This window comes from Cyanistes caeruleus, chromosome 3 (assembly GCF_971803275.1).
Source record: "Cyanistes caeruleus chromosome 3, bCyaCae1.hap1.1, whole genome shotgun sequence".
Taxonomy (NCBI): domain Eukaryota; kingdom Metazoa; phylum Chordata; class Aves; order Passeriformes; family Paridae; genus Cyanistes; species Cyanistes caeruleus.
Window position 1 is genome coordinate 16,643,756 of NC_141703.1, and position 24,947 is coordinate 16,668,702.

Genomic DNA, 24,947 nt, shown 5'->3' on the forward strand with positions numbered 1-24,947 from the left:
TAGCCTCTGATTAAAATCTGAATGTTTTCCCACCTACTCTAATGGCATCAAAATGAAGGACAGGAACATCCAAGGCAGTGCCTTGTTTTTGTCCAAATTACCTAAGTTACATTGTGGGACTGCTTTTATACTCTCATCCTATTATTATTTCTGTTACAAAACCAGAGATGATATTATCTGTTTCTGCAAAAGAAGGTTCACTTCCAATGTGAAAATTAATTTGTAGCTGCTAAAATCGGGAGCAGGCTTTTCTTCCCCTCTAATGAAACTAAAACCATCGTGCACTCTGACAATACTTGCAGGCTCTCTGCCACCGGGGTATACTGCAGAGCCTTGTCAGAGATTAGGTATTAGCATTTGTGAGCAGTCACACATAAATCTAATTTAATAGAAAATGAATAGGAAGACAGGATTGAATAGTCAAAATAAATTGATCAAATAATTTTCCAAAACATGAGCCTAATTGAATTTTAAAATCATTAGCCTGATTGTCACTAGAATTTGGTTACTTCTAGTGTAGCTAGTGCAGAATTTGGAACATCTGATAAGGGAAAAAAAATTTTAAAAGAAAAAATATTTTAATACAATGTTCATTGCCGTTTTTATCCTACCTCCATGCTGCTGTTCCAGCCCACCTCTTGCTTTACCATATCCATAATTTAGCGGTATTCTCTGGTAAGTAGATGGAGAAGAGGGAGGTGAGCAAATTGGAGACATCGGAGGAGACTTGGGTTCCTATTTCAAAAACACACCAACACAAAGCACAATTCTGAGACAAAAATTGTAAGAAACAACCAAGTAATGCTGCAAAAGTGCATACAATATGATGAACAAAAAGCACTGCAGCATCCTCAGGCCCTTTATTTCCAAGAAAAGGCTTAAAACAGACAAGAGAGCATTTGGTACTGAGCCTTTGAGGGATAAAGCATGGCAGTGCTATAACAAAGCTTTACAATGGTCAGCTCAATGTATTTTATTTCCAAAGATGCCTGAAGTAGTATATGTAGAAGGCTCAGTGTCAATGGATAGCTTTGATTTTACATAGTGTGAGTGCATTCATTGTGGAAGATCATTTTTCATATTTACCAAAAAAAAAAAGTACAAAAAATTAAAATACATCCCTGGATCAGTATTTTAAATACTGTGGATTTGTAAGTATCACTGGGTAACTATCCTAAAGCTTTCTCCTTCCTTTGATTTACTGAGATTGCTTGAGAAAAGGCTGTAAGCATGAAAGGTTTTACTGAATAAAGAGGAAAATATAACACAACACAGATAATCCAGATGGAGCCAGGGGTTTGAGGGCAGTGTTCTGCTTTGGTGTCAGTACACAGAGGACAGGCATACATGCTCTTCTTCCTCATCCTGTTATTCCACCTGTGTATCTTGTCATCAGCTCACTCCTGCTGGCTGACCTCAGGCTGGGAATGCCGTTACTGGCGCCAACGCACCCTGTGATAAACATGGGCACTGTTTTGGGAAGATAAAAGTGCTTCCACCAGGCACTTACAACATGACCTGATACTGTACAACAGGAGAAGGTGTCAAGCCTGGGGAAAATTATGCAAATCAGTCTTTGTAAAAATTATGTACCACTGTGAAGCTTCCTGTATCTGAACAAGTGCTCTCTACTCTCCAAAATACAGGTAATACGAATGTCCCTTAGATCCTTCATTAAACTGGCATTTCAGAACTGCTGGGACAATACTTCACTCAGGAAAAAAGGAAAGCAGATGTCTTCTGGACTACTCTTGGGGAAACAAAAATGAAAGAAAACTTGGCCTTACCCCACCCAAAAATAGTGGTTCATGATTGAACACCTCATCTCCAATTGAGTATTTCTAGAGTGACTAAGGACCATGACTCCATTACCATACTGGCCAAGGGAAATCACTCATTTTCTTGTTCTGTTTCACAGACAGATTTGTATTTGCTGCTTTTCCCACTTTCTTTCAAGAAACAGTGCTGGATTAAGTAGGAGAAAAACACTGAAAGAACTTACACAGAATATTATAGGGCTGACAGCTTTATGCAAGCTCATATAGAGAATTTTCTTCAGGGAAGCAACTGGGATGCATCAAAACCAGAGCACAGGCATGATGGGGATTATTTGTACATCAGGAGTTCATCTCCTGTCTAGTACTGGAAAGTTGAGTAAGCCCCTGTGAGTGTAATCATTCACAGAACTGGACCCAAAATGAGGATGCATAATGACTTGTTGGCCTGAAGGAGACAAGCCTGTTACCTGTTTGTCCCCTTCATCTGTTCTTTTGTAGGAATTTTTTTCCAAAGTTGCATGTGGAACCTGAAATTTAACTCCATGGAATTCTGCTGGAGTCCCATAACGTACTTCAGTGTCATTTTTCAGTGCCATAAATCGTGGTAAAGGCAATTCTTTATTAAGAGAGAGAAAAATACAATTGAGACTACAGAACATTGGAAGCACTTTAAGCAGTACCATCTTGTAATACCAACGAAAAGTTTACAAAAGATTGCTAGTTATATTTGTAATCTTTTTAAGTGTGGGACTCCTTTGATTGTTTATGTCTTAATAAAAATGTGAATGTTACACAAAGCTACATTCACTAGCTTAATATATAATCTCCCCATGCAAAGAGAAAGAAATAAGCCTTGTGCATGTTATTAAAGCAAGCAGCAAACTCATTTCCTGCCTTCAAAACCTTGCCTGTAATGAAAAGAATAGTTTCCCACAGAAACTGTGGGACAGATAAATTAATCAGTCAGGATCACAGTATCCTCAATGCTGCCATCATAGAAGGAACAAATCAAAAATAATAGGGTTCAGAGATCACACCAAGGCCTAGAGAGACAGCTGTGTCACAAGGTCCCATGTTGCATCTGCTGTGCTGAGCAACAGACTGACACTTTGTCACTCTTTAAGACAATTCCCAATTATGTTGCAGAAACGCCATTTATTTTGGTGTACAGTCACCCTAAAAAGATCAATACAATTAAAATTAACAGAATGCTCAACACCAAGCAAAACCATTTATCCATCACCTCTGTAACCTTTTACACCCACAGTTACAACCACGAAAAAAATAAATCACTTGAAATTTGGTACATGTTACTCACTCCACTCTAAAGGTGCTCATATATTTTCTAGAGAAAATGTAATTAGCACTAGAAGATTTACTGAAATTTTATTGAAACAGTAAGATATCAATACAAGGACTGCAAGTACCTGTTTCCACTCAAATTTGTGGATTATTTGAATTTGCTGGACTTGTAAAACATACAGAGTAAATCTCAGTCCAGGTTCTAATTTAGTTTGTTGAGAGTTTTTTGTTAGTTTTTTGTTGTTGTTGTTGTTGTTTTTTGTTTTAATTAGCATATTTAAAAAGGACAGCAATGCAAGAGAGAGTGAACAAGCTGCCCATAGAGGAAAACTGACAGACACATCCAAGCCACTCCTCTTCATCTTTGGTTCAAATTCCTGCTCCAGCAAGGCACTGAATCAAACTGTGCCAGCTGCATCTGACCCCCTCCACTTGCTCAGGAGCTCTGCACCACTGGAGCTCAGCTCACACAGGTTATCATGGGCTTGTCATTCGGGCCTTCCCTCCCTGGGATGGGGCAGACTGGGAAGCCCCTCCCTGCGCCTTGCAACGCACATGAATATGACATTTCGTTTCCCTTATTAGGGACAGCAGAGCAGAAGCTGTGCTGGGAGCAGTGACCTGATTGCAGGGTTGTGGGTAGGTGCTGCCTTTCCAGCCTTGTCTCTGATGTTGTGGCTGGCTGCACTGCCCCTCCAGTGGGATGGTGCAAGCACAGCCTCAGGGCACGGCTTCAACACCCACCCAGGATATGGGAGCTAAGGGTTCAAACCTGTTCAAGCTCAAGCAAAAAGCCCTGTGTTTTGTAAGCCCTGCTGAGGCAGAGAGTGCATCACTGAAGCAAGAACACGGAGTTCCTATCAAGGTTTCACAGCTGAAAGGGACCTGCTTTCTCTCTTCATCACCTGAGTTAGATAAGACTCTTCCAAGAAGCTTTCCTCTCCACCAAAAATGGTACATTTAACATTGCTGACAATTCATTGGGAAGAATAAAGCTGTTTTAAAGTATATCTAATATACATTTTCACACCTATTCACAGTAAGCACTGTGATTTTATCTCCACTACCCATTTATTTCAGCAGGATTATTTGCTAAAGCAGATGAGTGTTACAATCTGCCCTGCACAGAGGGACTCCCTGACCTGTCCATGTGCCCCACAATGTGCCTCCACCCAAAGCAACTATCAGCTCCCATTTTGGACAGCTGTCAAGATTAGAGGCTGAAGGTAAGAGAGAAATGCATCTCCTGCACTGATCATCTGTCATTCCTGCCACTCCTTTGTAATGCCTTTTCCAGAGGGGGATGTCATCTCAGATCTCCCATATCTGTAATTCTCTGCAATTTTACACCACTCACTCAGAGCATGTAACATTGCCATCCACTCTTTCTCTGCTCCTTAAAATTGTTCATAGAAACATAAGAATAAAGAGTTTACCACCATGGAGAGCTGACAAGCATTAAAGGAAGTGAGAAACAAGTGCACAGTACTGCAAGCAAAATTTGCTACTTACCATTCTTAATGCTCTCAATCCGTACTGGAAACCCTGACTGTGCTGCTGCAATTAACTTCAAAGCAATATAAAACTGAGCAGGACCAAAATAACCCACACGCTTGGCTCCACAAACCTCTGTAATCTAGGAGAGAAGAGACACATTGTCGGTTAAATGCATTTCATTCTTCCAGGAGATGTCAATATCTCCACATAAACAAAGAAAAAACTTTAGAAACACAAAATGCTTGCTGTATTTGAAGTCTTCTACTACAAGTATTTGTTTCAACTAAGAACATCAGTACACCAAAGACATGTCGAGTAGTTGCTGCACTTTTCAGAAGCACTACTGGTTAACACTGCTATCCTAAAACAAGTTATGGGTTTTCATACTATGTAAGATTTTAACAGCAGAGGAAATTAGAAGTTCTTAAGTACCCTGTCCAGTAAAACATTTCCACCAGAGAAGCTGTGATTTCCTTAGAAAGTTATACATAATATTAGCCCTAACAACAACAGTTCAAATAATTACCGTAACTGGAACATTAACACAACAAAAGACCCCAGCACACCACTTGAGCAAACACTTATTTTTTTGCATGAAAAATTAACATGGTCACAGCACTTAAGTTTAAATTCTATGTATACTTCATTATTTGCTTCACTCTGCTGCTATTATTTCTTTATCTTCTGCTTTGTTGCCACCATCTGCCCAGCTGCAGCTAGGGAAACAGGAGAGAGATTACATAGCATGGACCAGAGGGCTAAAAACGAGGCTCTTTCCCTTGCTGAGATGGAAGTTCAGCTTTATTCTTGTTCTTGGGATCCCATGGAGAAAGAGAGCAGGAGAGAAAGAGGAGGAATATTGATAGTGTGCGTCTTTCTGAAGGCAGGGGGAAGAGGGTGGATTACTTCCACACAGCAAATAAGGAGAACTGGGGAGAAAGAGATAAGGGAAAGAAACTTACATTCTATATTTTCAGGGTACATTCTCTCAGGTCATACCATTTTTCTAAATGCATCACAACACTCTGCCACTTTTACGAAGCAAGGAGCACCATGTTTACACACTCAGACACAATGCCTAAACAAACAGCAGATATCAACAGGCTTTAAGCATAGGTGCCAATTCTCCCATGCCTGGAGCTCCCAGATGTTCACAAACAAACCTCAGACAGGCACTAGGGCTAGAACAAAACTCCATTTGTCCCAGACACAATAGGAAATCTCGAATTGTTTTCTTGAAAATACACCTAGATTAGCAATGTCTACTGGCTGGCAAGGTGCAGCCTCTCTGACAGTTCTCCATGGACAAGGGCTGCTTCTGGAAAGCCATGTCTATGGATTGGCTCCCAAGCTACAACAGCATGACAGAAAGTATTAAGCTACATATAAGCAAATAGCACAAATGAATAGTCTATTTTTTCTGATTTATTTTAATATGTATACATACACATGCACAGTGGCAAAATGTAAGGTCAAGCAATTACTGAAAAAATCAGATGTTTTGGAATGGTAATTCTTACTAATCAAAGACAACTGTTTTCAAGCAAACCCTTTCTTCTCTGGATGTGGCCTCTGCTTTGACTGAATGAGCTCTGGCTACTTTCTCCTCCTAAAAGTTTCAGACTTGGTCACAAGACACATCAAATAGTATTTCTTCTCTTACAGCTTGATAAAAAGGGAGATGGAATCTCCACATAAGGACAGCTTCAATTAACCAGAAGCATTTGTCATTCTCTTTCCTCTATTTTTTTTTCTGTTACTGTGGCCTTTTTTATTCCACCCTTCCCGTTATCACTGGTCTTGCTTCTTTTATTTTCCAGTGGGAAAGCGAGGCACTTGGGACGTGCCCGAGATGGATGATTTGGCACACCCTTGGGACCCTTTCTGAGCTCCACAGCAGGGCTCTCCTCACGGGTCCTGGATGCTCCCAGTTCCCCCAGTCCCAATGCCCACACCAGCCACTCCTGCATGGTCTTCCCTAGCCAGCAGCCCTGGCTCTGCCTGCTGCAGTGGTGTGGAGCAGATGACTGGACTGTGGACAGGACGCACTGCACTGCACTTCAGACAGCTCCTCATGCCCAGGCACGCCAGGATCCGGCAGCTCGGGGACAAGGCTTCTGTGGCAGGTATGTGAGAAGCCACCAGCTTATCTTAGCCTGGGGAGAGGCAGATGGAGAAGGGGTACAAGCTAGCTGAAATTCAATCTGGGTTCACAGCTCTGGTCTGTTATGGGAAATGTTTGTTAAAAGAACACCAGTGCTGAACAGGGCAGTTGCAAAAGCTGAGCACCCACTGGCAGCCAGGCCCTCCCATGGGTGCTCAGCTCCTGTGTGACCCACGGGCAGTGCTTGGATGGCTTCTGCTGTGGGGCAGAAATGGCAGACAAAGTCCCTGGGTGTGCCTATAGGGTGCACCTTATAGGGACTTTTCTCCTCTTGGGCTCTTTTCCTGCTTTTCCTATGTTTCCTGCCCAGCCTGTGCTTGCTGACATGGAGCATGTGTTACCACGATGTGCTTGCTCTTGCTGGCTGCTGGAAAAAGGCAATACTGAGCAGCTGGGACATTCACAGAGATGCTGCTATCTTCCTGAAGAGTTCATTTTCCATATATTTTCTATACTTTGAAATATTAAGGTTGTTGAATGCTAGAAATGCTCTGCTTGCTCCTCATATGGAAACATGAACATTTAATTCTGAAGAAACGGAATAAAAATTTTTTTCAAGGACTTCTCATCCCTCAAAAGTACAGTGATGTTTCTCAAGCACACTCATAGCAAACCAGAAACTGCCTCTAATTTTGCTTTTTGATAACAGAAATAAATTTTTTAGACACAAGCTTCTCTGTTACTTATGCAACCAGACTCTGAATTCTTTGTTAATGGTCCAGAGCAAAAGACGGAAGCTGACAGAGTAGTAAAATTTATTACACAATGAACTGTGGGTATTTATAGAGATTAATTGCAGGTACAGGCATTTACTCTCATCATGTTACTTGTCCAGTTAAAGGAGAGGGTCTGCTCCTTCCAGCCAGCATCTCACACTATCTGCATCAGAACCCTGCTTAGAGGTACCAACAGAGCAGCCCCCCTCTCCAGCAATCACATAAGTTGGTAGCAGATTAGCCTTTATCCAAAAGCAAATCCCCAGAACATGCTGCCTGCTCAAATTTCCACAGCAGCTTAAACTGAACGCTGCATTATTTTTTTGTTTCCTGGTTTTACCTTTCACAGGGACAGTGCACATAGCTTTTTGATAGGCAGATTACACTTAGTGATATGCAATTCTGAAATTAAGCTGGTTTGTGTGATACGTTATTAGGAGTCTCCCAAAGTCCATCCAAATTAAAGGCATTGCATATGAACGTGATATGGTAATATTTCATTTAAATCCTTGAGCCTGTTGTCAGTTTGGGCTGCATGCTTTTTAGCAAGCCAGCAAGGAAAGAACTGGTATTTTCTACTTCTGCTAAACAGACACATACATAAATCAAAACAAGTTGCATACCTTGACATTTCAAGGGAAGTATTACAATTACAGTATTACAATTTTCTCTCTAATTCTCCAGCAGAAAACTGTAACCCTCTAGTGATAGTGTAGTATTGAAGTGTAATGAAGAACATATTGGAAATAATTTTTCATGGTGGTGGGTCACAGACGTTGCTTGACAAATGTTAGATAGAGTTAGTCCAAAATCACATAGAAGCACAGATTAGCTGGGGTTGGAAGCAACCTCTGGAGATCCTTGAGTCCAATCTCCTTACTCAAGAGATCAGGATCACCTAGAGCTGGTTTTACAGGATTGCACACAAGAAGGGTTTCAAAAATGTCCAGTGAAGGAGAATGCGCCATTCTTACAGTAAAGAAGTTTTCCTCATATTCAGAAGGAACTTCCTTTGGGGTTTTTTGTGCCTGTTGCCCCTTGTCCTGTTACTAAGCACCACCGAGAAGCCCAGCTCCATCCTCTTGACACCTCCCTTCATATTCTTAGATACATTGATAAAATCCCCTCTCCATCTTCGTCAAGCGAAACCCCAGGTCCAGGTCTCTCAGACCCCTCCTAAGAGATGCTCCAGTCCCCTGGTCATCTTTGGAGCACTGATGCTTGAACTTTAACCACTTGGACCCATCCCATACCTTCTAGACCCCTAACCCATGGGATTCCTCCAAGTAGATCCCTGAAGAGGCCGAAGTTAGCTTTCCTGAAATCCAGGGTTGGACCCTACTTTTTGGCCCACTTCCTCCACACAGGTTCTTGAACTCCACCACGTCATGGTCACTGCAGCCAAGGCTGCCCCAACCTTCACATCCCAAACCAGTCCTTCTCTCTTCATTAGGACAAAGTGTAGCACCACACCTCTCCATGCTCACTCCTCCACTACCTGTAGCAAAAATTGATCACCAGTGCTCTGCAGGACTCTCCTAGACTGTGTGCCCAGCTGTGCTGTCTTTCCAGAAAATACCGGAGTGGTGGAAGAAGGTGGTGAAGGCTTGTGATCATGAGGGTACTTCCAGCTGTCTGGAGAAGGCCTCATTGACTTCTCCTGATCAGGTGGCCAGCAGCAATATTCCAGTTGTGGAAAATTGCCCTGCTCAATGGTTTGTGAGGCAAGAACACTGCTGAGTAGATAATGGGTTTTCAGCAGGTAGCCTTAACACACTTGTTCTGTAGAGGAATCATACCACATTCTCTACCAAGCACGCATAAGAAGGGGAGAAAGAGCAAAATCTATAAGCCTGCACACCTTTGACATGTCAGAAGTTTTTATAGGGTTGTAAAAATATATACTTTTTAATAAGTATTAAAAAAAAAATATCTCCAGTTCACAAACATTAAAATCTGACATGTAGCTAGGAGCTCTTCAGAAGAGCTGCTGAAACCACATGGAGCACAGCTGAAACCACTGTGCTCCATGCAAACTCCTAATAGAAAAGCTCTACATCATCAGGTACTGGAACACAGAGCAGATTTTTGTATTTTTTATCCACTCACTGCTCTGCCCTATTGGCTGACAGCAAGTGTTATTTTTATAATTGCTCCTTGAAGACATCCCACATGAAGCAGCTTTTCCCAGCACAATCTGACATTGTTCCAGCTCTCTCCAGTTCTCTCCAAACAAGTTTCCACTGCAGTCTCCAAGAGCACTGACCTTGCAAACAGTGGGCAGGTCTAATTTAGATTGCAAGAACTAAACTTCAGAAACTGAATATAAGCTGAGAGCTGAAGTTTGTTTTCTGTAAGTAGAAAAAGGAGTATAATCAGAAATACTTACACTCTAATCTCCTAGAGGCTCAAGGCAAAGGCAGACCTGGGACTTCTGCTTTTACATTTAGCTGCTGTGGCATCCTCTGTGTCAGGCTGGCACACAATTTTTTTGTCACCCTGCTGTTACCCGACACATAGATGGTCACTGCTTGTCATTTGTGGGCAAATCCAGCTCAAAGGCACTCACACCTCTATGTGGGCTGTGGGATCCTGCAAGAGCATGTGTAAGCTGAATGAGTCACCTCATCTGGAGGGAAAAAGAAAGTGACCATCACTGGCTTCTACGTTAAATGAAATTTTCTTGCTACAATTTCCATCTTGGTGCAACTCCAGAATGCACATCTATTTTACTTGTCCTTGCTCAATCTATAATGAAGTAGAAATATTTTCCAGTTTATCAGGTGCCTCTGAATTTTAGAGAAGGTGTTGAAAAGCTTCTGCCATTACCCAGTGCACACCTCACCCAGTGCTCTCCCAAGGACAACCAGCTGTGATGCCGCTGCTCAGACCTCAACCACAGAGTGACCTCAGGCTCCCTTCTGGGTCAACCAGCCGCTTATAATAGTTTCAAAGACAAATATTTGCTGCAGTGGCTTATCAACAGCTTATCTCAAAATTGTGTCATGCATCTGACCCACTTTACCCTTTTTTTTTTATAAATTTGTGTTTACAGACTCTTTGATCTACTTGTTACAGACAAGTTTTGCTACATTCTTAAACAGGTATTTCTCTCTCAATGGATCACTGTTCAGACATTTGTAATACTAGTTGGAGCCCAGGGCTACATATCTATTTCTTCAATATTTAAAGCAAAGTAAGAAACAAGACACCAAGGATTACTGACTGGGAAGGCAATAGGAATATGCTGGGGTGTTACATTCCCAGACATACGTAGGAAGCGGCACTGCCATGGATTAGGTTCTTTACCTCTGCTCTGTCATATCAGTGGTATTTCTGTAACTATTTATTTTATTCTGTCATCTTGTCTTTTAAAAAGAGATGTTTTCTCTATTTTAGATTTTTTTAAACATCACCTGAAATGCTTACTAAAAATCAAGCTATTTTGAACAAGCAGGATTCCAATGTTTAAAACAAAATTTAAAACAGCTTAGTTTATAGCACAGAAGACAACACATACACAGTATATTTTTAAAGAGCTAACAGCAGCAGAGAGCAACCCCCTGAGTTAGGCAAAAACGTGCTGACAGCACCATCAAGGTTTCCCTAAACTCCCTCCTCCTGGCATGACCCAGAACCATTCACATCTGTCTGCACTAGTGCTCCACCACACCTTTGCATATCTGGGGGGAAAACATTTCACTTTGGGAACACTTTTCCATCAGCTCCAAGCAGAACATTTTATGCCAATACCAAGAACCACAAGGCTCACAATTCAGTGTCCACTGTCCGTGCATGTCAGCCAATGACCACCAGCAGAACTGCATCAAACAAACACAAAACCACGTTCAAACAACTCCAAGTCTGACAATGAAGCTTAACAGCAGAACCATTTCATATACTGGAAAATGTTGGTTCCTTAGTAGAGTTTAAAAATAACCCCAACCTGTAACACAACTTGGTTTCAATCTTTAAAGAGCCTATGAGGAGGAGCAGGGCAGGAGCTGGGCAGTCACACTTGGTCAGTGCAAGGGTCTGCCCAGTCCTCTCTCTTGTACAACAGTGAGCTACAGATGCCTAAGGAAACCCAAGTATGTGAATCATGCAGTACTTCTCTTCAAGTGGGAAGACTGGTAATGCCAGCATACCACAAGTCACAAAAATATTGATCTGAATTATACAGCTATGAGGACATGTGAGTCAGCACTGATAATGAAATTATTTCAATTATTAAGGAGTGTTGGCAAGAAAAAGTCTGCCAAGGATTAAAGGCTGCTGATACATGTTAATACTTATAACCACTGAAATATACCTGAAAGAAATGCCATCTCCCATGCTCAACCTCTTGTCTTTAATATACAAAGGCTACTCAATCATTTACCTTCATGTGATGTGGAAAAGGTGGACACTCATCTCATGTCAGTCCCATAGGGGAATTTAAGAAGGCCCATTCCTGAGAAATACCTCACAATTGTCACACCAAGTAAATTATTTTTGTGGTAACAGTGCCTGCAGCATTAGGTCAGAGGTTATTACATAATTTGTTGATACTTCATTCAATCTTTGATAGGAAATCTTAGCACCACCTTCACCAAACATATGCCTTTAGGAGTATGTGAAAAGCCTAAAGGTGAAAGAGATGAAGAAAATTATTTTCAAAACCTCCTTGCCTTTTTTTTCCTATTTGGAAAATGAATTCTCCTAGAACAGCATCCATGCATCTAAAGTTGTTTTGTGTTTCATATTCACTGTCTGCATCAAATTTGTATTAACAAGATCGATAAATACAGCAAATGTCAAAAAATATGTGTAGGAGTATAAGTAAAATTTTATCAATGCTTGGAACACAAAAATAAAGTCTGAAAACAGGTTATTCTGGCTTTAAGAACTTGGCATAAAGATACCAACAATCAGTACAGACTTTTTAATATAAATCCATTTATTCACTGAATTGCTTCACATTATTTGTAGATAATCAGTTTACATCTGGATATGGCAACATGGATACTCAGCAGGTGTACAAAGTCTCTGAAATGCTGCATGCACAGCCTTGCCAGAAATCACTGTTAAAACCTGAAAACCCACAGAAATTTGCAAAGTACACAGAATTGAGTTATAGATGCTTTATCTGCTTTTCAAATCCCGACTGTGGAAGCAAGGGAATAAGAGCAAGTAAAATGGCAAGCACAGAGCTGTCACACTGCCCCATCCAAACAAGTAAATTGCAGAAAATTTCCACAAGGGTTCTCCAAATTTCTTCTGATTCAAGCCCCTGCCAAGAGCATTTAATTTTCTTGGACATGAGGTTCATAAAGCTCATCCTATAGCTGGTTAACACTGTATGTTTTATACACTGCAAATATAGCAAAGGCACTAGTCATCCCAGGATTTCTGTTCATTTTCCTGCTCACCTCGTCTCTTTCAATAGCATATCTAGAGATGTAACACAGAGAAGGTCCAGGACATGACAGAATAGAACCCAGACTCTCCAATTCTTGTCCACTCAGCAGACACATTATCCTGAACTCCCCTTACCCACAAGCAACTGACACTGCAAGGGCTTGATGGAGGCAGGATGTAACTATCCACACTGAAATTTGGCCAGGGCTGGAACCAGGCCAAGCAAAATATCCATCTGTTCCTAAAACTTTCATTTTCTGGAGACTGAACGAGAATATTATCTAAATCTTACTAGTCAGAGTGAATGGGGAGCTGCTTTTTAGCTCAAGTGGAAATGCCATGTTTTGCATAGGAGCTCCACGAGTATCCTGTGGGAATGAAAATACAGGATGATCATGGGAAAATTAAAGGACAACACTACTTTTACCACACAAAATCCTTGTGGTTTGGGCATTTTAGACTACTTTGGCAAGAAAGCTGTTTATTATTTCCAGTAATACTTTACACAAGCAGTATATCCATTAGCATATTTTGATCTTGAGAGTACATTTTCACTGACCTAAAAAATATGGCACTCATTTATAAGCTTGAGTTCATTATTAGACCAATGTATTTCAAAATGCATGTTTTTTAAAATCTATTCAAAATGCTGTGTGTATATACATATGCAAAGTTTAAATTGAATGTAACTTGAAACTCTGCCTTAAAAATCGAATCTTCGAAGGAAAGATTTCTGCAATCTGTCCAAGCCTTTTTTTACAAAAGGAAAAATTGTCTCTCCATTGCTGCAGTTCAGATTAAAACACCTACTCTGGTAGATGTTTTTTTAAAAAAACCCTGAAAACACTAACATTTTATAATAGAACTCTGAAGCCATTTAAAATGTTGGACTCTCCAAGTCTGCACAAAAGCATATAACTGAATCTTGTAGTTGGTCATTCATGCAGAGAATCCTTATCCTACCATTGTTAAATTTCAGTCTCTTAACAGCATACCACAGACTGAGAAATAACAGGTTTTTCTGAAGAAAAAAAAAAACCCTCATTGGCTGGGTTGATGCCTTATTTCTTGTTGAAGTAAAAAGTCATTTTGGGTATTATTCATACAAAACAAATGTGTATTACAGAAAATTCAACGAGGTGTTGCTAGACAGGATTTAATTCACCCTTTGAAGAAGCAAACATCAACTCTTTGTTGCAACTTACTCTTCAATAAATGAGTATACATATGAAGTTCTGCAATACAACTCTGGTTTTTTTCTCATGTTAAAACATCAACATAAAAAGCTTCAGTATAAGTAACAGTCTGTGAAATCATTGCCCCATCACCTATAAAGAAGCTTGCCAAACTCGCCTAAGGTGCAAAGAGTCTCTTGAAAAAGGCTGAAAAAGCTTAGCATTAAGGATATACATAAGGATATCACCTCCTGTGGACACACCATAATGCCTTACGAACAAGCAAAGCATCTTTGCAAATTCAGAGACTCTTTTAGCACCTAATGAAAAACAATGGAAACTACTGCTAGGTAAGTGCTGAGTCAAGTACAGTGAAGAAAATGGGCAGAAAGGCTTATCATCTTTTTTGTAAAAGTATAAAAATTAACTGTTATCAGAAATTTCTTTCAACAGCTCCACTGTGAAAATCAAGCCAAGGCTACCCAAAATATGTGCCTTTACAGTCAAATCTTTCCTTTCCCATTCTGTCCAAGTAACTGCACTGCTAGAAGTGAACTCCAGAAAACAAAACTGTTTTAAGTCAGCACTGCGAGGTCTAGAGGGCTGCCGACAGACGGTACTGCAGTGTGCTCCTGCTGCCTCTACAACAGCTGCTTTATTATTTCCACATTTCTTTGAAACTACAAGGAAATACTTCAGGAGTTTCGCTCTCAGATGTTATGCCAGGATAACTTTACGATCTGTTCCATTTGTAAGCGTCCTCACAGCTGAAAGCATACCAAGAGTGACCGACAGCAAATCTCATGACAATTGCCTTTATCTTTACATATCCAGGCAAAACATTTCTCTACTTATCTTGGAACGTGAGCAGCCTTTTCTTCTAAGCAAACATTTTCCTACTTTTCAATGGGACACAACTCCTCCAGCCATCACTGCAGCCTTGATGCACCCAGCTACAAACTAGACCTAAATAAATTCTTCATCTCTGATCATACTCAAACAAGGCACCTCACTCAAACTTCTGCACAGGGACAAAACACTTGGATGCTGAACCACATGGGCCATGGTTTAATTGTCCAGGATAAATTTGTGCGGGTTGTAGATGACAGAAGATGAACACAGAGGACACCAAATGTTGTCTAGAAAGATTACAGAAAAACATCCAGTGTTTAGCTTTTTACATTTTAGTGACAACTTCCATCATTGCAAGGCCTGTGAAGAAATTCAAAATCTTTTGAAGTTTCACGATAAACATGAGTTTTCTGCTGTTTGAGTTCAAATACACAGGATATTGCCCAAATAATGAGGTACTTTGAAAAACTAAAAAGGCAGAGGCAATAATCCAAACTCCCCTTTCAGCAGTCATCAGCACTTAACTCATTTTGCCAAGCTGTTTTGGCCTCGAGCAGCAGTGGCAGCACTGACTAGGAGTGCATTGATCTGTTCTTCAGGTTTCCTCCCACAAACTCTTACAAAATCCTAGCCCAAAGCTCAAGAGCCTTCCACTTCCCACTCCCACGCTGCCAGCACTGTGCCCCTTCCAGAATGCCCCAGCAGCTCCGGGCACAGGCAGCCAGGCTGTACCCAAAAGTGCCCAGCTGCAGACCTTCCACTTCCATGAGCCCAAATCCGTGAGTGAGGGTTTTCAGAGGAGTCTGGAAAACCCCTCACATGGGAGATGTGTGGATAAAGGCTCAGAGCTAATCACTTTGCTCTAAAAAATAGGCAATTGAGTCAGGTTTCCCATGACTTTTGGGACAAATGCTTTAATATGTGGGATAAGCAACCAGCTTCCACAATTATCAAAAGAAATAAAAGCAGAGGTAGTGAGCTGAGCTGAGGCTTGAATTTTGTGCAGCTGTGCTGAACTGTGGATCAGCTGCACGACTGCCTTGTCTCTGGCTGCCCAGATCCACAGGTGCCATGCCAAAAGCCCACTGGCATAGTGGGTTCTCAGGGCCACAGCAGGGGGACAGGCAGGCTCCTGGAGCACCTGTCAGCACTTCCACGCAGAACGCATTCCCAGGATATGCATCTGGGAAATATTCTCAGACCCCACCAAAACATAGTGGCCCAAACCCATCCAGTGATACATAGCAGAGCTGGCCAAAAAAATACAGCAGCAAAGTCATCAGCTCCAGGTTTCTGGATTGAAGTTTTGAAAGCCTGGCACATGGATCAAAGCTGAATGGCCTCTCCCACGCAAGACTCTTCAACAGCAAGAGTTTTGTACAAGACAAAACTCTGGCTGATCCCTCTGAATCTCTTTGTTTTCAATGGGCTTTGGTTCCAGTAAAGAAATTGAATAGTTTTTCTTATACATTTTTCTCTAACATTTGATTTATAACACCAGATTTTTTCACTCTGGCCAGTGCAATACAGATGAGTACTAAAACATTCAGTCCAGCAACACCATCATGCTTGTTTTCATTACATTTCCTCCCTACTCTTTAATTGCTTAAAACAACTCTAAGACCCAAACATCACAATATGCAAAAATAAATAATACATCACTTAAGAACACCAACTCTCTTGCAAAATCTTCCATAGCAGTACAGAAAGAGATAATTGTCCAGAATTAAACTTTAACAACATGGTTTAAAGATACAGAAACTATTCAGAAAAACTACTTTTTTAACCACTTACAGAAATTAAATTCTGTATATTAGAAAAGGAGACCAAAAATCTTACAGAGGTTTTAAAGTATGCCTTTTCCAAAACCCCAGAGGGAACAAGTGATGAAGCTTGTTTTCCAAGTCTTGAAGGCAGAGTGAAGATTTGTGCAGTTTAAAATTAATTGACATGTTATTAGGAGCATTGCACTCAATTGAAATGGGCATAATTCACTGACAAAGAGGTAAGTCAGGAGTGAAATTCTGTAAAAGGATTTTCTAACCACCAGGTCAGTGGCAATTTGTGTGGAACAGCTTAAGCTGTTTCACTCTGGAAAGGCAAAAGTCACTTAATGGCACAGCCTATTTCTCAGCTATCAGAGATGCTGCATGATCCATCACATGTCACTGCCACAGCCATTCCTGCTCAATTTTTCTCTCCCATTCTGATACAGATAATGATGGCCTAACTTTCACTTGCAAATTCTACTTTGGACTTTTAAGACATCAATAATTCTCCACACAGGGTATCTGTGCACCAAACCAAGGAACTCACACACTTGCACAGCTGAGAGGAACAACCCAATGGCAGAGATTTGCAATAGGTATGCAAATCCCCGTTTCATTTCTCCACTCTTGGCACAACTTTCAACAAAAATTTATGGCTCAAAATAGCAAATTAATAAGGGAGAAATTAAAACATTGCACAGAAAAAAAAAGACTGCTGATTTATTAGATTCTGAAGAGATGGGTAAAATGGAGAGTAATCTGTAACCAATGCTGCATGCTGATTTCAGGTCTCCAATGGCACTAATGATCACTGCAGGAAATGTACTATCTGCAAAGCAATAAACAAAGGTCCAGTCAAATCTTAGTGATTTTATAAGGATATGAGTACAATTATTTGTGATCCAGGTCTCATTTGATACAGAATTCAAAGAACTCTGTGAATTCTGTATCAAATGAGACCAGAATCACAAATAGCTATACTAAAATCTATTTGTGATTGACACAAAGTAGATGAGCTAGCACTTCTTTAACCCTGCAAGTAATCTTTCTACAATCAAATGGGACAATCCACAAATGGAGCATAACCCAAAAACAGGACAGTAAGTCTGCATTTCCCATCAGAAGACAGTTCCATGCTTGTCTTCTGTTATGCTGCATATTCACTATTTACAATCTGCTCTAATAACTATTATATTAAGCAATTACTTTGCATTGGCCCATCATTCAAGAAAAAGTAGCTCAGCAGAGATGCACTGAGCATACACAAGAGCAGCTGCGTACCAGTTCCACTCATGGCTGCTGCTGAAACACCTTCTCCAGCTCTCAGCACAGTTGTGTATGCAAGAGGAACTCACAAGGTATTTGAAATGCAAAATTATTCAGTTTCACATTTCTTTGGCCTTAATGCAACCATTAACAATATGCTTAATTTAATGCACCTCTCTTATTGAGAAGAAAACACAGCAGGCAAAGCACTTAAGAATATTAACTGTAAGGCTTTTATGATTTTCACAGGACTTTCTGGAATTAATCTAGAAAACAAAAAGACATCTGTACACATTACAACATATCAGAATAAGAAATTATTTCCAAAAGCTTGTCACATGCAGCTTTTCTAAATATCTGTTCATTTTTAGCATGACTTTGTTTCAGTATTGAAAATTAAGCCTATGTACCAGGACAGTGAATGAACTAGTTAGCAATCATTTTTCCTTTCAATTGCTTTATTTTCTTTCTTGCTCTTTAATACTGGGAAATTTTATATTTAGACAGAAGTCTCTAGGCAAATTACTGCTTAAAGTAAAAGAAAGCTAAATACTAGAACCCAAGCCTGCTTTGCATGCCAATTCATGTCTTAAAGGCAGCAGCCTCTCTTCCTTCTCCTAACCCTCTGCCTTATACTTTGCACTAAATTCTGCACTAAATGAAAGAGGAGTCCTGCAGCACAAATAGTTTATCATGCAATTAAAACCCACAACATATTCACAAAAGGAGCCAAAGTGCAGCAGCTTAAAAGAAAAAAAACCAAGCTAAAGAGGACTTTTAATAAAAATTATATTTTACTAAGCACATACTCTTTGAATGACTGAGCTACAAATTTTTTTCTTCAAAAATTTCTCTCTCAGATTCACATTAAAACAACCCCATGCGAATTCACTAGAAAAGCTCAAGGGTTGAAAACCCCCGAGTTTCTTAACTGCTATGTTAGTTTGAAGCCTAACTGAGAACAAGCAGAAGTACTTAACAAATACATACTCTTTCCCTTATTTTCCTTGACTAAACCATTTAAACTCCTCAGAGTGCAGGAACCACTTAAGCTTTTAATTCCCTTAGTGCTTTTGCACAGGAATCTGTTGGCTTAGGAGACTTACAACAACCACTTTGTTAGGCATGAGAAGCAAGATAACAAGGAAAGTCCTATTCCAAACACTCCACATCAGTCCCACCTAACAAATACTGCTCTACCTCCCCAGCAAGACTGCCACAGAAAGTGCTGCCAGTTTGGGGTATCTCTAGTTTTATTTTACACTGGATAATTAAATTTCAGATGTTCCTACTACTGACAACTTACTGAAGGCAAGTTTAAATTGAAGAGGAAAATATTTGAATACAAAAGAAAACACATTATTGCCATATTTCTTCACTTGTAATTTTTCAACTATGGCTTAGTTTTATTTTGCTGTTGAAACCAGGTCGACAGTCAGAAAGCAGGAGTGGTTTTTCCATGTGTAAATACTTAAAATAGATATAGATTACATTTCATCGTTGGATTTGAGGGTAGGCTGACAGGGAGAGAAGATACAAGATACTGAGTATTTCTTGGGGCTGGAGAGGGAGGCGTTATAAGTTGCTGGGGCTTGTATATGGGTGGGGGAAATACAGCAGTTTTACATCTGCTCTCCTGGTGATCCATCCACCAAGAAAACAAAAAGAAGTGCCTCCACTGATGTTCTGCTGCTCACCAAGCTGTGGGCTCATTGCTGACGAGCATGAATGGGAGTTCTTTTCTTTCTTCAAGTCCTTAGCCACACTAACTTTCTAAGTTGTTCTATGGCATCTGTACAGAGGAATTTCAACTTCCAAAAACATTGTTTTAAGCAGAAATAAACAAACTCAAACTATTTACCCACAAGCACTTTTTCTCTGGAAACAAATCAGTGTATACATATTTTGCAATACTATCTGAAAGACTCTCTGGTTTTATTAAAAAGTGAAACATCAAGATAAAATTACTTTAAAAATAATCTGTGGTATGACATTAGTTCTGATTTTAAATGACTTGCCTACTCTAACTAGCAACAAGAAATTAAAAGTATCACTGTCCATTATTCGATTTTTTTAAATGTTAACTTCCTAATTCTCAGAAAAATTTCTGTTGAGTACAAATTCTTAAAATATTTGGGAGAAAAATAAAAAATAAAATACTTTTCTCAACATGTTTGGCAAATACACTGCATTTCCTCACTACAATTTCAAAATCCTGTTTGGGACTGATGTCACAGATAATTCTGACTCTCAGCACTGTATGTACCTTACTTGCACAAAGAGGGTATTTAATACTGACAGATAAAATACAGCTTTGAGGAATTTTATGCCTATATATTCAGGTGATCTTGAGGTACATGCAAAACAGGATGATTTTAAATCTGGCAAGTAACAAACTGTGCTACCTCTTTCTCTCAAATAAACCCTAAGAACTGCATAAATTTACTGGTAATCTGTATGCTTCCATGCAAACAATCACCAAAAAATAGTGACATTGCAAATACCACAATGCATTAAGCAGGAAAAAGCATTCCAAATGCCACATAAATAATACAGTTAGGAAGACCAATTAAAAAATTATTTTTCAGAAAGATAGCCTTACTCTTAAAACAGCCATGCCCTTTCAGAAACTTATTTGCTTACCTGTTTCATTCTTCCAGATTCAGAAATATAGAAAACCTCTTGCTTACAATGAACAAGTTGTGTAAAAATGACTCAATTAAACTACAGTTTATACTGGAATTTATTTGTATTCTGTACCTTTCTTTTTAATGCCACAATATTTGGGCACCATACCCAGGCTCTTATTGTTTTAAATCCCTCAGAACTGCTTTCACAATAATAATTCCCACAGCACTTAAAATCTTTGGCACTACACTTTAATGTCAAAATGAATTAATTCAAACTGAAAGAATACAAAACCTTTTGTCCTTTTAAACAAGAACTTTTAATGAGGTATATAATTGTACTTATTGAACATCAAGAGTACAAATTCAGTTCAGACTGCATAAGAATACCAGATTTATTTTTTTCCCTTTTTGCTAAAAAAGCTAGAGGCACCTCCACAGAGTATTAACTTAAAAAACCTTGACAATCCCCACTGGAAATTGATTTTCTACAAAAACTTTGGGAAGGGTTCAACTTGGATTCCTAAGCAAGACACCTACAGTCCATTTGTGTTCCCAACCTACAACACAGACTGCAGATGAGAGCACAGGATATGGAAACCCAACACATTGGACAAGTCCACATCAGATGAAACTTTGAGAATAGGAAAAGGATAATTCCTAAGAATAGGAAAATAGAAAACAGAAGGTAACAGTAAACCAATTCTATAGTTTAACATTTTTCTTACATCTCCTTCTTAAGCATTCTGTAATGAAATTATTTGCAAGTAATTGCTGATCTTCTGTAAGTCTTGACAGACATATGAGATGGCAATCATCCAACTTATTTTGCTCCCAAGAGCTTCAGATACAACTTGTTTTTAAATTAATTAATAAGAAACATTTTCAACTCAACAAGGATTTACCGTGAATTCATTCTCTTATGGAGGGATGACTTTTCGGAGGGTTTTGTGGGTTTTAATCCTAATTTTGGGGTTGTTGGTTCAGTTTGGTGCCAGTATTTCCAGCTGAGAGCTCTCTGAATGTTGGGTGCTGTTGTAAGGCTTTTATTTTCTGGTCCACAACCAATGCTGGTTTCAGGGAAAAGAAGTATACATGACCACACAAGGTGGTCACTAACAGTAGTATGTTTTTAAAAGTAGAATTTAAAGGAAAGAACACAGACACAGGTGAACACACTATACAACACAATCCACCATTTCAACACACGTGCAGAAACTCCAACTCTGCGTTGCTGGAAACTAACATGCTTTTATGAACCTCAAAATCTTCATGAATTCTTTATGGATTAGCCCACTGGAGCAAGGAGACAGTTTTGGGGCAGGAAATGACCCCAGACACAATTCACTGATGGGCAGTAAAGTTCCTGCAGTTGGTTGATGCATTTTGACTGTCTTGAGGGCCATGATCAGTGGTTGTGACCAGCAGAACGGGCACTACAGCCCTGTCCACAGGGAGGACCTCTCCTGGCACTGCAGCTCCCCAGGGCCTTTGAAAACACACCAGTGTGCCTCAGGCACAAGGGAATCCCCACTCAGAACCCAGGAGTAAGCCACAGTGGAATTCCCACTTCTCTGAAGAATCACTCCCATATGGCCTTTACTCTTATGTCTGATGTGACCATTTGCACTGTCTTCTGTCTTACTAAGCAAATGCTACCTTAAGATTCCCAAAGAAAGATTTTTCTGCTTGCTCTTTCCCAAGACATCCTGCAGAAATGTCCAAATGTGTCAATTTGCAGCACTAAACTAAAAGGAGGTATGGTAGCAGTTGGCTTGAAAAAAAAAAAGAGGAATAATCTGTTCTTTATATCCTCTGTACACTGGATACAAACAACATCAGGCTTAAAAACAGCCCTGAACCCAAAGATAAGGCAGAAGTAGGGTGCATTACCTATAAAAGTTGTAGAGTTAGCACCAAGGATTAACAAATTACTCCATACATGGCAATGGGATTTTGCTATGGACAGGAAAGGGTATGTAGGGATGGTCCAAGCTCCTCTCCATGCTTGTAGATTATTCAGTTTCCTGTAAAGATGTGACTGATGTGATCACACCATACAATACTCTCTGCAATACTTTTCAGAACTCATTAACTTTAGTGTCCATTTGGTCTGAAAGAAGGGCAGAGGTGTCAAGAAAGGCACTTCCTAGACCATGATTTTCACAGGTCTTATCAGTACTGCTGGTGCAGCTCAGCCCCTTCTCTGTGCTGACACAGCCATCAGGTGTCACGAGTCATTTCTGAACCAGTTAATGTTTCTGCTACCACTGGCCCATGAAAAGTGCTGTGCTGTACTCATGCTGCCACTTGTCTTTTTCCTATGAAAAGGCAGTGTGGAAAGCCAGGAGCAAGGGAGGGCAACTCTGGGGCAACTTAGGACACAAGTCCCAAGTCCTGAAAGACAAGACCGTGTCCATTGGTCCCTATCTCAGCAGCCATTTCAAGAAAAAAGTACAGAAAGATCACTAATTTTCAATGACACCTAACATCTACAAAAAATCTCAAACATGCCTTTTACTGATTATCCTTTTTTTTTATTCCCTGTCATATTTAGAAAAGTGAAAATGACAAAGTCTGGTCTTATTGGGCAGCCTCACTTACTAATGATCAAACTCTCTTCCTTTTGTACACTAAAGGGATCCTTGACCACTCCAGATTCACTATTCTTCCCCCTTACCAGCTTCCTGTTCTACAAGCAGCAGAATCAGTAATGAAGCGAGGAGCAGAGGAACATCCAGACCCAGCTGAGCAGGGATACAGGGATGAAGGTGTGCATTACCCATTGCTTGTATCCTGCTTCTCAGAGGAAGCTCAGCCCTGGCATTTTCAGAACATGCACAAACATCTTTCTAGACTGGGAAAGCTGGTTAAACACAAGCATACATCCTCTGAAATTATTTTGCATTCCAAATAGTCTGTCAAACAAACCACGTCACAAGCATTTTATACAGCTCAAGACCTAAAACACACCTACAAAGTCAAAAGGTACACAGTCAATGTAAGCTTGGCTCATAATTAGATAACCTTACATAATTCTTTCCAAGATTTAGTATCAGCAAAAACACTTCTGCCACAAAATGAACGGTGGAGTTTGTTATTTTTAAATTCCACTGGGCATAGTCATGCAGGTTTTGTACAAAAAAGTATTTTCCTGCAATGTTTGTACTTAAACATTTCTATAATAAACGTTTAAAAGTAAGACAAATATTCCTTCCAAGTAAAGAAAAACAGACAGCAGAGAAATAGTAAGAAATTAAAGAAAGTCTATTAGTCATTTTTACTCATAAGAAAAACCACTGGATTTTTTTTTAAAGATTAAACAAAACCTGTGAATACTTTCAGAAGGCTCCACCATCCTCTTAATTAAGGATGAAATAGATATGGAGATAATTAATGAGATAAATATATCACAAGAGAAATGTTTTGTAATAAGACATAATCTTGCTGCAAAGGAGACTAAAGCAAGCAGAAGAATCTCCTGTACACCAGCACAGCTAGGGCAGTTCTCTCACCACAGGCAGTGAAACCTACAGGGAAATCACTGCTGAATGACCTAGACTTCTTAGACATAGCTGAAAAAATTAATTCCTCCTCACACAAACGAGAGAGGAAAGAGCAAATGGCAATGATGTTGGGTATTTAATTTAGAAGTAGCCATCAACAATGCAATATGCTGAGCTGGCCCACTGCATGTGAGGGGCTCATCTCTTTGTTGTGCCAAGGATAACCCACCTGGTCATCTCAATCCCCAATCTGAGACAGCAATTGGAGTCACTGGGAACCTGGGCCTAAATACAATTTTTTAAAAAAAACAGGGGGTGGGGGGAAGGAACAGATATTATCTCCAACTCCCAGGCAGATGGCAGTCACAAAGGCTAGAAACTCTGGGAGAAGGAACTGGCACAAAAGGAACAACAATAGTGCTGGGGCACACTGTCTTCAGCTTCATGGGGAGTTAGAGGGAATTGATGGGACAGACAGCTCCCTGAGCCCTGCAGTGATCAAACGGAGGTGCAGGTTATCCTGCAAAGCACTCCGTGGGCAAGAGGTGCCTGCAAACAGAACTCCTGGCAAGCCCTTAGGGGACAACATTAAACCTCTCAGTGGCTGTGGTTATTTAATAGCAGAATATATGAGAATCCATCACCACCAATGTCCAAGCACTTGAATTTTTCTTAATGCCAGAAAACTAAGGAAACCAAGGAGGCAATAGGATTCAGCTCTAGTTTAAAGGACATCTTCTCAAAGTAATGCATTTTAACAAGGCATACAATTAAAAAAAAAGCCCTAAGTAAAGCTGACAAAATGAACAAGAACACATCCCTTCCGTTTCCCATCCCTCTATTTATTTATTTCCTGGCAGATGCAGAGAAGTGCTGAACCAGCAGCTCTCTTGGC

At 40.0% G+C, this 24,947-nt stretch overlaps 1 protein-coding gene across 6 annotated transcripts in view; it reads right to left on the reverse strand.

Annotated features, from left to right (window-relative positions):
• Nucleotides 1-24,947, reverse strand: part of REPS2 (RALBP1 associated Eps domain containing 2) — a 95,371-nt gene that overhangs the window by 56,607 nt on the left and 13,817 nt on the right. For 4 of the 6 annotated variants that reach the window (XM_086879998.1, XM_086880001.1, XM_086879999.1 and 1 more), the window contains exons 2-4: nucleotides 4,593-4,716; nucleotides 2,246-2,394; nucleotides 612-735 (exon numbers count right to left, since the gene is read on the reverse strand). In XM_086879998.1, the coding sequence (XP_086736124.1) occupies nucleotides 612-735; nucleotides 2,246-2,394; nucleotides 4,593-4,716 (397 nt within the window). Of the gene's footprint in view, nucleotides 1-611; nucleotides 736-2,245; nucleotides 2,395-4,592; nucleotides 4,717-9,846; nucleotides 10,089-24,947 lie in introns of those variants that run through there. The other 2 variants (XM_086880003.1, XM_086880002.1) reach the window with 2 other exon arrangements.